The sequence below is a fragment of the Falco cherrug genome, chromosome Z, assembly GCF_023634085.1.
Source record: "Falco cherrug isolate bFalChe1 chromosome Z, bFalChe1.pri, whole genome shotgun sequence".
NCBI lineage: Eukaryota > Metazoa > Chordata > Aves > Falconiformes > Falconidae > Falco > Falco cherrug.
This window is the reverse complement of record NC_073720.1, coordinates 19,962,626-19,977,638: the sequence shown is the minus strand read 5'-3', so window position 1 is coordinate 19,977,638 and position 15,013 is coordinate 19,962,626. Positions and strand designations below refer to the sequence as shown.

Below are 15,013 nucleotides of genomic sequence, written 5' to 3'. Positions count from 1 at the left end.
GCTCTTGTGTTTCAGTGCAGGTCTCTGTGCGCTCCAGGGTAACGGGCTACTTTTGTGGCCTGTGACTTGCAGAGCACAAGTTGAATTGTCTTCATGATGGCCTGTGCCTAGAGCAACTCACAGTGTTCCACATTCTTCCATTTCATCTTCCTAAGAATTTGATGAGAATTTACCCTGGGTACTAGAGCATCCTCCCCCAAAGGTTTTGTTAAAAATAATACAATCCCTTGGAACATTTCCATTTCACTTAGCCTGTGGTTTTTGATGAAAAAATGTCTTGTGGAAATCTCTCCAAACAGAACAAGTCTCCTTCAGACAAATTATAGATTCTCTGCTTATCAAAAGTAAACTTTTGAACTTCTCAGGTCTTATTGATCACCAAACACAATGTAAATTGCTTAATACTGGAGTTGTTTTCTTCAGCTGAAGATTAGTCTTCCCAGGCTTTAGCGATCTTTTTACTCAATTTTGATCACATTTTCCAAATGCAGGTTTGAGTACACACAACACAAGACAAACTAATAACAGTTCAAAGAAAGTAGCAAACTCATTTGTAAAAATGTCATGCTTTTCACTTTCTGTGCACTCTTTTTGTCTTTTTTTTTTCTTCTAGTTCAGCTACCATCTCAGGGTGCTAAGAAGTTTAAGTCCCTGCCTTTAAATTCCCTAAGGACTGGTGCAGTTATTCTCCCACCAGCCCCAACCTCCAGGTCCCAGAAAAGGGGACATTCTCAGAGTCATTTGCTCTATTCTCTCTTGCCTGGTCTATCAGGAGAGCCTCTGAAACCAAGCCGTGTCCTACCTGCTATCCCAAGCCAGAAGAAATCTAATCCTGCAGAAGAGCTTGAGAACTCTCTCACCAAACCAGACACTGGAAATTAATTCAATAATTGCATCAATCAGTTGAAATGTATCTAAGAGCTTGTTACAAGATAACTGTACAGTAAAACCTCATTAATTTGCACTAATGATGCTCTTGTGAACTGGAGTGTAAATGAACAAAAAAGAGGAAAAGGTAGCATATCACCAAAGCTGAACTGTGTATTTATATAGGCATTTGCATTATAGTTTGCAGTTATGATGAAATTACTAAATTAGTATCTAACTTGCTTTAAATCTATTTTGTGAATGGAATCTTCATAACATGCAATCTTGTTGCAGCAATGTGCTGTTATGCCTTTCATAGAAAACAGGAACAAAGAGTAAGATTTTCTGCGTGATTTAAAAGTTGCAGTTAGGGAAACATAAATTGACAGGGATTCTCTGTAGTTTGTAAATGCAAAGGTGCTGATTCTGAGGCTGTGTGCCGTCCAAAATATCTTTTTAAGATTAAAATGATAAGTTCGAAATAAAAGGCAGTTTTAGCAAATGAGGGGGTTTGGCTCTTTGTTTTTCACATACTTTCTACACTGTAAGTTTGTGGCATTTGTGAATTCAACAAGCTAAAAAAGCACAATGAAACACTAATCCCTGTGGGACAGGCAGTGCTATAGCACTCACTATTCAAAACTGTTCATTGCACTGACAGATTTAAGTCTCTTCCATTTAGTTCTTCATAGTCCTCAGTGACAAAAATGTAATTGCGCATTGTTATTTTCATTAAAAAAAGGACTGCCCAGTTCTGAGTTATTAGACATTATTTTACCATTTTGAACATTGAACTGAAGAAGGAAATCTAGCCAGACTGCTGTTCAGTCAAGAGCCTTGGCAAGTGCTATAAGCCTCCAACTAAACATTTCACAAGACTGTTTCCTAGAGGCCAACAAACACGCCAGCCTCTGCTTGCTTAAAGATTCCTATCTAAATCTTGCTGCTATTACTCTGGAGGCTTCCCCACTTCTGATTACAGAGGAGCTGTGGGCATTACTGTGGGCAGGGGTGGGGGGGGATAGTCCCCTTTGGTCACTATTGATAGTAAACCTGTCCTAATTAGTTCTACATCAGCAGCTCATTCCGACTAGGACATGGCATTTCTGGTTATCTCTAGATAGCTGTACAAATATTTCTTTTGCTGTGTCACAGTAAAAGACAAACCTGACATGAAAGAGAAGATAATCATGTCCCAGTTGCTGCAGTTTCCAATTTCTTTGCGGTAATGACTGTAAATAGAAGGATGGCTGGTAGCTGTCACAGACAGTCCCAGAAAGAAAAAAGCAGAGCACAACAGCTGCTCTGATGCAACACAGGGAAGAGGAAAGTTTTGCACACAAATAAAAGGATGTTTTATTTTTAAACATCAAATCCAAATGTCCAAATTCAACAAGTGATGTCAATCTCTAGCTTCTTGCTGAAATCCATGAGAGTAAAAAGTTCATGTGCTTTGGCTCTGACAGGCAACCTAGTTTCTAAGGCTACATGGAAAAAATACTGCATGACAGAAGCATGTTCTGTTAAAGGAAAACTCAATTCTGGCATGCTGACTTTGCACCTGACCAGTCTTGTTTAGTTCAGCCTCGCTGAAGAGTCCAGAGTCCCTCCTACAGTGCCGCAGATTGGCATTTGCTCTACAGGGTCACTGAGCTGCTCTGCTTTCCAGAGCCCCTAAGCTTCTCTGCCCTAGAACTCCACCACTTGCAACCCCCAGATTCTCTGTTCTGACCCCAGCCTTTTTGTACGTCTCCCTGTGGCCTCACACAAGAGGCAAGTGGTTCATAAGTCAGTTCCTAGAAACATTCAAGCTTCATTGCAGACCCTAAGCCACTATCAAACAGTACAGACCAGATGGTTTTAGTGCAGACTGCACAAAGGAGAAGGAAAAATTAATTCATACAGCTCTGGCTGGCAGCAAATAACCTCTATGTTAACCCTAAGTAGACATTTGGAGAATGAGATTTGTCTTTGCAGAGTGAGAGCCCAAAGTAACCGGTCTGGCAGAAATTATCTTTAGTTTAACACACTGCTTGGGAACGGGTACAGTGTGTGGAAGGAAGACCAAACAGCACAGCAAGGAAATCCCAATGAATTCAGATGTTTGTAACTTTTTCACCACTCTAGTAATTTTGAGTGGGTAAGAAAAATGAGCTTTTTGCTATTAACTGCAATGCCTCAAAAGAGGCAGGTCACATGTTGCAACTCATTTTTCCTGAGTAGAAGGGGATCCTCATTGTTATTATTGGCTTTAAGAGAGGGGGTGAATCTCTCTCACCTCTTCTGTTACCCTGACTGTCCAGGGACCAGGAGAGTCCTGGGCTGCCTAAATGGCAATCATATAAGACCTATGGTGGTGCTCATTCATTTGCCATCTGTGATTCCAAGCTGAAGACATGATACAGGAGCAGTCTGTGCTGGTTTGCCATAGAAGCTTGAACACATTTGTTTCCAGTATTACAGCAAGAGAGAAAGGGAGAGACATTCCCCCATGCCTTAAGCTATACACTTCCATTCCCAGAACAGAAGTAATCAGCTTTCTGGTTTTCCTATTCAGCATTGCTTTGTTAATGCAGCAAGGGCAGACAAAGCTGATTAATGAACAATTTTTGATCAAAGATAACACTGCCTTTCAGAAGAAATTCCTTCAAAAACACAGAATTTCAGGTGCCATAACTTGAAGCTACAAACACACATTACCACCGCCTCCTCTCTATACAATCAGTTTGCATAACAGGCGACATCAGCTAGCTGATATTTTCCTATCATTTCCCCCTTTTTTCCTCATCTTTTCCTAGGAAGGAATGTTTATTTTCCTGGGTCTTCAACCCAGGAAATAAGACTTTTTCAGGAAAGAAATGCAAATCTACTTGCCTGTTCAAAGGTAAGGATAGAACAGAACACAGTACTTAGCTGAACAGACAGTCTTAAATGCATGGTAGTCTGAACTAAGATCCAGGTCACTTTTCTAATGTGTTTCTTCTGTACACTGTCAATAAAGAAGTAGTTCACAATTTATCAAAAATAGATCTTTAAAAAATTAATGCTCATACGGCACTAAAATTATTCTCAGAAATGTTCCCACCAGGAACTGTTCTTATCTTTCAGGTTTGATAACCAAATTCTACAGCAAATAAATAAGCCAAGTTAAGTTGAAGTCTTTCACCTTCAGAGAACAGACTACTGACTGCAGCATTCCGCATGAAAGATAACAAATGAACCAATACCTACCTAAGGTACCCTGACCTCTTGCTCAGACCTTTCCTGGAACATAATGGCAGGAGAGACAATAAAAGGCTAGCACAGTTGATTAGCAATTGCCAAGAAATGTCTGGTCAGTAGGTCATGACAGAGATTATTTTTTTTCCTCTGTCTAGTGGTTAAATATCTCTGGCACATTCTTCTGTGGCACCAGCTGAGTGTTAACTCATAGAGTGTTGCAGTACTCAGGTGTCTGGGGAGTTTGGCTTGGCACAGAAAGCTAAGACAATATATATACATGCAGGATACATTTTCTGACCAAAACACAATACAATTCCTCTCTGAAACACACTCTACATTCCATATATAATTCTTATGAACAGAATTTGAAAATGCTTTTTAAAATAGTGTAGCTTTTATTCCAGTGGACCATTTACTTACACATTGTTACTGGAGTGATCCACTCTTCCAGTAAACTCTGCAGGAGGTTAACATTAGTCCATTATTTAAAAGAAAAATATTCATTTGTAAAACAAAGTATCATCCAGTATTACAGGGATATTCCAAAAGCTATTTTATTGATGAGCTGGCTAATTCTTTTGTATAAATACCTAAAAAGGAAGACATATCCTCTTAAATTCAGTCCTAATAAAGAATTTTAAAATCCCTATCACCAACAAAGGTGGAGTTCTCTGACCCTTCACCCCAAATACACTGCATTCTTCTACGTCACCAAAGAAGACTCTGCATAATCCATATGTTTTTCTATTGCAAAAAACACCAGAAGTGTTGTAGTTAAAACTTCAGAACATAAAAGCATAGCAACTTTTCAAACAATTCTAACAGAGCTCATCTGATCGTACTGTCATCATGAGTTATCAGACCTGTTACTCTGCATCTGCATTGTAATAACGATTTAGAAGAAAACAGAGGTACTGAAAGTATACACTATTTGCCTTTGTGTTTTAAAAGTGGAAATTTTCTCTCATTATTTTCGTGGGGGTTTCCTATGCCTCTTAGTTTCACAAAACGCAAAGATTTTCTTCTGCTGTTCCTATTGGTAGAAAATCTCAGCATTACAACAGAAGCAGTTTAGACCAGAGGTTGTCAGGTGTCCACACCAAAGCCACCTCTCACCAAGGGCAGTGAGTAATAATTGATGTGAAGCAGTTGACACAAAGCCAAGCAAGTGTTCCCTCCCTGCCAGTCAACACTGTCAAGGGCCTGCCTTCTGCAGCTGCTACTGAGCCTACTAAGGTCTGCAGACTGCAACATGGTACAGCCTCCTGCAGTAACTTTCTATTTCCCATCTCACTGTTTGTGGTGCTCTAGGATACTTGGCATCACGCTGTGACCTTCGGCTGCTCTGCAAACACCAGGGAGAACCTGCAGGGTCAAGGGGGTATTCATACCTGCCCCAGGAGGAGTACTTGAGTCTATGCACATGTGCCTTCCTGCACCTTTGTGCATGTTTCTGTGCTCAGCATGTGGGATCCCATCCTTAGGAAGAAGGATGTGGTGGAGTTCCTTGTAACTCACAGGAGCAGACTGAAACTGTCTGAATACATCCATGTACTAAGAAAAAGCTCAGTCCAGCCCTCCCAATGTATCTCTGCAGCCATCACCACCACTACAATCAACCCCACAGTCACCGACTTCCCTATCAAGATTACATCAGGAAGATTAGTTTGGTAAGAGGTCAAGAAACAGGAGAGCCAGATCCCCTGCTTACATACAGTGCCACAAACTTCCGCTATAATTTCAGCTTGTCAACTTAGTTGAAAGTAGCTTTGCACATATACTGAAAACTATGAAGACCTTCCCACAGTGCATGAATAAGTTAGCTGCACTAAAATGATTGAAAAGAAATGGGACTGTACCTTTCATACACAGAAGTTAATGGTAAGTATCATCCAAGGAAGAAATATAAGGTCTAACCAGAAAGGATATACTAAATACACAATTGTAAAGACTGCATTTTCAGTTTCTAAAATTTGCCAATCCTGTCCTGTTTCTGAAGTGACTGTTTCTAGTAGACTCTTGGAAATAAGGCAGAGATTTATTACTAAGAATAGCTAAAACAAACTGCTAAATGATAAGTTAACCCAGAGGGAGGCTCTGCCTACCATTCTGTTCAACTCCAAGCACCAGAGAGGTATTTTTTTCTGATCTGGAGGTCTGAAGGTTCTTAAAGGTTCATTCACCCTTCAGCTGCTGATGCAGAGACAATCCTCTGCAGGGAATTTATCAGAAAGGGGGGGTCAGATGCTTTTGAAAATTCTAATACTTGAAACCCAAACTATTTTTGTGCTTTGGCCTCTCCTGTTATAGTGTCTAGTGCTTTTTCCACAGTTCACTGTGTTGTGAACTTACAGAGATTTTCCTCAAATTGTTGATTTGGGCATTTTTTTTCAGTATGTCCTGTAAACTACAGACTGAAGCCAGTTGAAGTTTTTCATTGTCCCTGAGGTTTTTCTCTCTCAGCTAAATATTTTTAAAAGATTGGTTTTCCTGTAAATAAATTTGCCATCTTATTCTCATTGTGGGTTCCAAGATGTATCTTGGGAAAGCTGCTTCTGATTTGCCATAGCTTAGATTTCTTCATGAAACTTAAAAACATGCCCACTAAAAGGGTTCAAGACAACTAATATGCATAGAAATCTCCACTCAGAGATGTAGTGACTTGCCAGCAGCATAGGCCATGAGGAGCAATTTGTGCCCTTGCTGTCCTTTTGCTTCCTCCTGTTCTGTTGGGTTTTTCATGCCAAATGAATTTACATCAGGATTTTATTGTTTTCACTCTTACATACATGCCTACCATACAGTTAATCAAATGCTGCATTTACAGGCACTTTAAAGTCTTGATGCAGAGCTCGTACTACTTAGTTTCAGAAATGCAAAAATCAGTGTGTGAGGACTTTCAGTTATATTACTCCTTTCCTTAGAGCAGTCATTAGGAATTCAGACACCACCTTCTTAACTGTGGTAATTATGAGGTTCTAATTCTTTTGATTCAAAACAGCAGAAAATACTTTTCCAAATTCTTTTCACAAAGAAAATTTCATTTTACATCAATACTGTCAGATCTATCAACATCAGTTTTCAATGTTATTTTTATAAACCTAAGATCAGCAAGTTGTCAAAATGTCAGACAAGTGCCAAAAACAGATTGTAAATTTTGGGCAAGAACCAGGGTAAGCTCTTTATCTAAATGGAAAAAACCCAGCACCTGTTTTTGCACACTTCTTGGGCTCTCTGGTAAGGTGGTAAACAGGAAGATAGTCTGTTTTCACAGAGGTTTTATTCTCCTCTCAGCTTTTATGTGAGGACAGCACCTGGTTACGAAAATCCACGGAGATCTTCTACCAAACTGGAGGATATTTTTATATGTTCTAATGAAATTTAGCACTCAACAAAAGGTAATCGCTCCATCACTGAAACCTTCCCAGTAGGCTAGTAAATAATATTATCCCAATGTCACATATGAAGAAACTAAGGCAGAAAGATTAGACACTATATTTTCAATAGTGGCTTCTTAGAACTGGGGGCTGGAGGGCTATCTTCAGTGCTCAGGTGTTAACCCTCCAAAATCTGGCTTCTGTTTTCCCTCCTTACAGGAACTTGCTTGTGGACTGGTCAGTATGTGTGAAAATCTGGTGGAGAAATGCAGAAAGCAAATGAAGGGCTGAAAAGTAAAGATTATAAATGGCTCTCCTCAGGGCATTGTACAGAAACTCAAAGTCTGACAGCAGATCCTGGCCACTGGCCTACGCTTATTCTTGGCCAAAAGCCACCTTGGCCAGCTCAGCTGCAAAGCTACTGCTGGAGAGTGTGTAGTAGTCACAGTGCTATCACTGATAGTCTGAAAACCAACATTACCCACAGCTGTGGACAGTTCACACAGGATGCTGGAGATCTTGGCCAGGAACCACAGCCCCAGAGCAGTAGTGCAAGAGTGAGAAAGACCCTTTATCTTCAGGAATGATAAGTGGCAAAGTTCTTCATGGCAATTACCTTGTGTGACTACTGTCTGGGCTAGGAAAGGCATAAAGCTACATTGGATAAATTATCTGCCAGCTGCGATTAGCTCTTCCCTTGTCTTCTTGATTCCTTGTCCTCTGATCTCCTCAATCTTCTTCAAGGATGGAGGAGAACAGGCAGAGATTTTGGAGTCACAGTACCACTCAGTCATCCCAAATAACAGAAAAGATGAAACAAGCTACTATATAAAGACCATGTTCCAGCTGCTCTCCTGACAGGTTTTGTGAATTCTAACTGAACTCATCCTATAATACCTACAGCATGTTTTTCCTACAGTCATCCTATAATACCTACAGTCACTGAACAATGATTGTTATCCACATAGGAGAGATGCAGCCATTCTCACACAGAATGGTTTTGTTTCACATCCTTTAGCTGACCCAAATCAAAATGCTGCTGCCCACTAGTACTGCCATGGAGGGACACTAATTACAGCACATGAGGTCAGCACAACCTTTCTTGGGCAGCATCACTTAGAAAGCACCTTGGCACATCATTTTCACCCAAACAAGCTGGTGGGTGACCAGCACTTGGGAATGCAGAGCTGTATGTATAGGTTAACCACAGGGAAGTGCTGAGGAGGTGGAGGGTTGTCATGTTCTCCGTTTGTAACAAATGGAAAAATCTTGCAGTAAAATCTAAATCACAAGTTTCTTTGTTCTCTTCTTTGACTTGTCTTGAAGATTTAAAAGGTCAGGCCTAACAGTGCTTACAACTGCCTTCTGTAAGCTGAATCCAAATCATCAACCCAAACCACGGAGGCCACTGTAAAGCTATAGCATGAGTTCAGTCCCTACTGACACGCTGTTTCAGCCAGCAGTCTACCCTGAAAAGTTTCTTGTATTTCTGTGCCACCCAGATACATCCAGCCATGGAAATCAAATCCACATGAGTATAACTCCCTTATTTAATGTTGCGAAGTACATAATTGTAGTTTACTAACCCAAATGTTGGGATAAGTTGAACAGTTGAGCCAGTTCAAACTAACAACTACAAATTGTTTCTAGTGATGACCTAAATTATCCTAATTTAAACCATCAATAAAGCCTGTAGAGTTTCCTCTTTGCACTAACCTTCACTTGTTTATGGTTTTCTTTGAATATACCATTCCATGTGTAGTTTTCCTTATCTTCTGGCCCATCTTTTCAATACTGTTAGAACATCAGGCTAATTCTCACATTCATGTGTATTTCTGCAAGTTTACACTCTGCAAGAGCATGACAAATTCTGCATTCCACACAACAGAGTATGAGGTTTTTTCTGTTGCTTGCTATGCATAACCACATTGTATTACTTAGCTAGGTAACAGTAGTACGTTGACAGACAAGTTGATTTTTCTATTCCAAACATTCAAGAAAAAATTTAATTCCTCAGTAGCCTGAAGCTGAGAGATGTCACAGATCTGTATCAAAATGTTCTCTAAATAAAGACAACTTCAAAGAAATGCCACCACAGGTGTAAACTACTTCCTTTCAAGCACATCTACCACCAATCTCAATCCTACAGTTAGTCTGAGAAACCAACTCTCAAGCTATTTTTAAATATATTTTCATAACAGAAATTGTACCTCAGCTCAAGAGAGATTTCTTTACAGAGACAAACATTCTAGTGAAGGGCAAAATCCGAACTACAATTTAATCTGGGTACTGCTGTAAAAGATAACAAAACATGCTTCCATAGAAAAAGGAGGGCCAAGGAGAATCTCCAACCTTTATTGGATGTTGGGAAAAACAGAGTGACAAAGGATGAAGCTGAGGTACTTAATGCTTTCTTTGCCTCAGTCTTTAATTGTAAGACCAGTTGTTTTCTGGTTACGCAGTCCCCTGAGCTGGAAGACAGAGACAGGGAGCAGAATGAAAACCGCATAATCCAAGAGAAAATAGTCACCTATGTGCTATACCACTTAGACACACATGAGTCTATGGAGCTGGATGGGATCCATCCAAGGGTCCTGAGGGAGCTGGCAGAAGAGCTCGCCAAGCCACTTTCCATCATTTATCAGCAGTTCTGGCCAACCAGGAGACTAGAGGTCAGCCAGTGTGACGCCCACCTACAAGAAGGGCAGGAAGGAGGATCTGGGGAACTACAGGCCTGTCAGCCTGACCTCGGTGCTGGGGAAGGTCATGGAGCAGATCATCCTGAGTGCCATCACGTGGCATGTGTGGGACAGCCAGGGGATCAGGCCCAGCCAGCACGCGTTTAAGAAGGGTAGGCCCTGCTGGACCAGCCTCATCTCCTTCTATGACAAGGTGACCCCCCTAGGGGATGAGAGAAAAGCTGTGGATGTTGTGTACCTGGACCTTCGTAAAGCCTTTGACATTGTTCCCTGCAGCATTCTCCTGGAGAAACGCTGCTCATGGCCTGGATGGGTGTGCTCTGTGCTGGGTGAAAAGAAAGTGGCTGGACGGCTGAGCCCAAAGAGTGGTGGTGAGTGGAGTTAAAACCGATTGGTGACTGGTCACAAGTGGTGTTCCCCAGGGCTCAGTATGGGGCCAGTTCTGTTTCATACCTTTATCGATGATGTGGATGAAGGGATTGAGTGCGTCCTCAGTAAGTTTGCAGACAACACCAAGACAGAGGGAGTGTTGATCTGCTGGAGGGCAGGAAGGCTCTGCAGAGGGATCTGGGCAGGCAAGACTGATGGGCTGAGACCAACTGTATGAGGTTCAACCAGGCTCAGTGCTTCAGAAAGAGTGCCTGGAAAGCTGCCTGGAAGAAAAAAGTAGTGGGTGCTGGTTGGTGGCCAGCTGAACATGAGCCAGCATGTTCAAGTGGCCGGGAAAGCCAAAGACATTCTGGCCAGCAGAACAAGGTGAGGCCATACCTTGAATCCTGCGTTCAGTTTTGAGCCCCTCACTACAAAAGGGATGTTGAGGTGCTGCAGCGTGTCCAGAGAAGGGCAATGAAGCTGGTGAAGGGTCTGGAGTACAAGTCTGAAGACGAGTGGCTGGGGCAACTGGGGTTATTTAGCCTGGAGAAAAGCAGGCTCAGAAGAGATTTCATAACCTTCTACAACTACCTGAAAGGAGGTTGTAGCAAAGACGACGTCAGTCTCTTCTCCCAAGTAACAAGCAATAGGACAAGAGGAAACAGCCTCAAGTTGCACCAGGGGAGGTTTAGATTGGGTATTAAGAAAAATTTCTTCACCAAAAGGGTGGTCAAACATTCAACCAGGCTGCCCAGGGAAGTGGCTGAATCATCCCTGGAGGTATTTAAAAGATGTGTAGATGTGGCACTTCGGGACATGGCTTAGTAGTGACCTTGGCAGTGTTGGGTTTATGGTTGGACTCAATGATCTTCAGGATCTTTTCCAACCTAAATGATTCTATGATTCTATGACATTTTTTATTTGGCAGTCATCTGCCAAAAGTCTGAATTCTGCTGGGAATTATTCCTTTCTTCTGTTTTACAGAAGATCCCTGAAAGCAGTCAGCACTGACACTCACCTGTTAAAATGTTATCCACATGGTAGGATGAACAGTGTTAACTGCTCAATGCCAGCACCCAGTAATGTGATGCATTATTGGAAATTATAACACACCACATTATATGAACTCTCAAACAGCCATGTAACAACATTAAATGGCTGTTATTCGTTCCAGCAGATCAGGGTATGGTGTACCACCTCAGTGTAATGACACATATTTGTTCAGGCATTATTTTTTTGGACTAAAACTATCAGTTCATCATTTTAAAACTGATTACCCAATCTTCCAGGGCAGGTCTGCCAGCATGTGTAGTCTTGTCTGTACACTGAGTAAGAAAGCATTGAATAAGAATACTTGGTGATGGGGGGTGGTTAGGTGCTTTTTTGTTTTGTTTTTAATGGTAAATGAGTGTCAGCTGAATATTGTTATTCAAGGAAAACAAAATCAGCTATCTCAGTTCACCAGTTCATTTCTGCTGTGTACTCTGAAAAAAAATGTTGCTTTCTTTACAAAAATATATGTTACCTTCACTTATTTCAGCAGCATTCTCAATGGATTAGTAAAATACATTACTTTAAAATCAGAACTTGTTTCCTGAGGCTTACACTTGCCACCCCAACCCTCTGCAAAGAGGCAACGGTAGTGCCTGATTTGGCACAACAGAGCAGCTTAACATCAAAATGGAAAGGAAAGATGACAATTTGTTGAGCTGAGTCCTGTGTGCCTATACAGAGGCACTCTGGAAAGCTGTTGCCATGGGGAAAGGAACTGAGGAACAACCACAAGATGCCATGTTTCCAAGGTGAAGCTCACAATGTGATCTGAGCTAAATCTACAGCTTCAGGGAGGTATTCACAGTAGTTGTGAAAGCAACAATTGCCACCAGATCCTAAATGACTAGCAAATTAATCAACATAAGATATTCATGAGAGGCAGAAGCACGGTCTCTAACTTATCTGATTATTTTCAAGAGTATCTGCAGGGTTATGCTTCCTACATAAAAAGGAACAAACAGCAGAATACCGTTTCAGTTTCTGCATCCAAAAATGGGAAACTGCTTTCCAGGCAGAGCCTGAGGAGCTTATTTGTTCTCTTCCTGTTGTCACCCTAACAGTGACTCTCCCTTTTCTTGTGCATTCCTGGCCACCTTCTGCTGTGAACACACACTGCTTTTCATAACACCCATTCATACTGGCCAGCACCAACATAGGTGGCTCAGGCACCACCTCTGGAATGTGTTCTACATACATGCAAACTGTTTAGCGTCATACAGCTGTGCCATATAGTGCCAGAACTGTGCTAACAGTTTTGACTTTATGGGAAGTTATTCATTTTAAATCTTACTGGCAAATACTCTTTAATAGCCTCTAGCAAGAGTTTAAGAAAGTAACCAATAAATACGTTTATGAGAGAATGGAGTATCACTGAGCAGCAGAGCACGTGACACTAAGCTGCACTGGGATTTATAAAAGAGAAACCATTTAGGGTGTGATTGGTGTGGTTGGCTTAAACAGAAAAAAAAATGCAAATTCCGTTATGCAAAATATTCTTTCACATTGCAGTCAGCATAACTGGAAATACAGCTTGTGACAGAAGCCAGCATTGCCTCAGAGTGCATCTGTCCTCTCCCAAGCTGCAGGCAAACCTTTTACTCTTCATTCTTGTTCCATTAGACTCTAATTGCACTAAAGTTCATCTGTTATACATAAGATGTAAGTACTTATTTAACTCTTTGTAATTGATTTACTTACATCAAAGTAGCACCTGGACATTCCAGTGAAGACTTAAATCTCATTGTGCTTCTTACCATGCAAATACATTACAACAAACAGACCTTTAATCCCAAAATTTAGAACTGAAATAAGCACGCTACATATAGAGTAGCAAGAGTAGCAGCAGCAACAAAAAGAAACAATTTGGTCAAGGTGATACAGCAAAGATGTCTTGGTTGGTTTCTTGATTCAGCCTTACATATTGTTAGCAGCTTTCAGAAATTGAAAATACGATGCCCATTTGCACTTAATGACTGAAAATTGTCATAGTCTCACAACATGAGTATCAGTCACACTGGTTATCAAAATAGCTTGGCAGGAAATAAAGCCTACAGAATAGCAAGGAGTGGTTTTTCCATTTATCTCCTTGCTTCAGATCCTCCAGCTGTAAAAGATAAGTTACTTGGAGAAAGGAAGGCTAAGCTATCCATTTCTGAAATCCATTAATCAGAAATAACATTTGCTCATAGCATGTTGTAAAATTCATGTGCTTCTCCACAGAACTGTGGTAAGAAAATCATAAAAGTAATGAACTTCATTCCCTGTTGTGTTTTTATTTATGTGAGCTCTGTGAAACAACATTCAGGAATGAACTAAATGGTGCTTTCAATGACACTTTGATGAAACCATTCAAGTGTGAAAGGTCTGCTTTCACTTTCTTACACCTCGGGTGGGTTCCTCCCTGTAGCACTACTCCCTTGGGGCCTTGTAATTCTTAGATTGAAACCCTTCATATTGTCATGGCAATCCAACAGGGTCTTCCAAATAAGACTGACATCCTTGCTCTTTGGTTTTCATAACCTTATATCGCCATATTCTCATTTTATCTGAATGTGAGATTTTATCAGTGTTTTACAGATATTGCGTATGTGCTGCCTGTCCTTCCTAGTCATCTACTGTGCATAAAACTTCACCTTTCTCACTGTGAAATGACAGGATGCATCTATTAACACAGATACATACAACTCCTGTAGTGCTGATAAACCATTTTTAAGGGTCACTGTGTTTCACCATAGGAGGGGGCTGCATTTTAGCGGTAGATAAAACATAGCCATCGCATATGCGTAATTCCTTAGACTTTCTCTAAGTATTAGCTATTTTTAAATAAATGATAACAGCCTGTGCTCCTCCAAACATGTCAGCCATGTATATAAACTAAGAAATCCACATTCTTTCAACAGTTCATTCTTTCAAATAATCTCTTACACAGAGCACTTTAATCCTCCTGCAGAGCACCTCTTACCCCTTACCTCATTCCCATTAGTATTTTTAGAAGCAAGAGATTTAAACCTAACCTCTAAAATGGAAGATTGCATTTGGTGTAGGACAGATAAAACAAAACCAGTTGAAAATACAGCTGCTCAGATTCTTGCATATGCTAGGGTGAAATCATTGTAGACACACATTGGGCTCATCAGAAGGAAGCAAGTGATTCAGCTTCAAATGTTCCACTCAATTTTAAAATATTTGTAAAATAAAAAAATTTGTAAAGTTCTGGGGTGCTGCTAGACTGCAACTACCAGCAGATAAGGGCAGCAGGGCTTTCAGAATACTTTTTTTCTCATGTCACAAGAGCCTCAAGATACATTTAGCATAAATTCTTGATATTTTGTTAGTGTTATAAAGCATTTAAGCATTTTTCTAAAAATTTAAGATTTTTAGAATTTCAAAACTTTGCTTAGACTCATTTATATTCCTGAGGTG

General features: G+C 40.7%; 1 protein-coding gene across 1 annotated transcript in view; it reads left to right on the top strand.

Moving 5' to 3' along the window:
• Positions 1-1,466, top strand: part of ANKRD55 (ankyrin repeat domain 55) — a 50,761-nt gene extending 49,295 nt beyond the window's left edge. The window contains exon 11 of the mRNA XM_055699663.1: positions 614-1,466. Coding sequence (XP_055555638.1) covers positions 614-882 — 269 coding nt within the window. The 3' untranslated portion in view covers positions 883-1,466. The remainder of the gene's footprint in view (positions 1-613) is intronic.
• Positions 1,467-15,013: the final 13,547 nt, after the last annotated feature.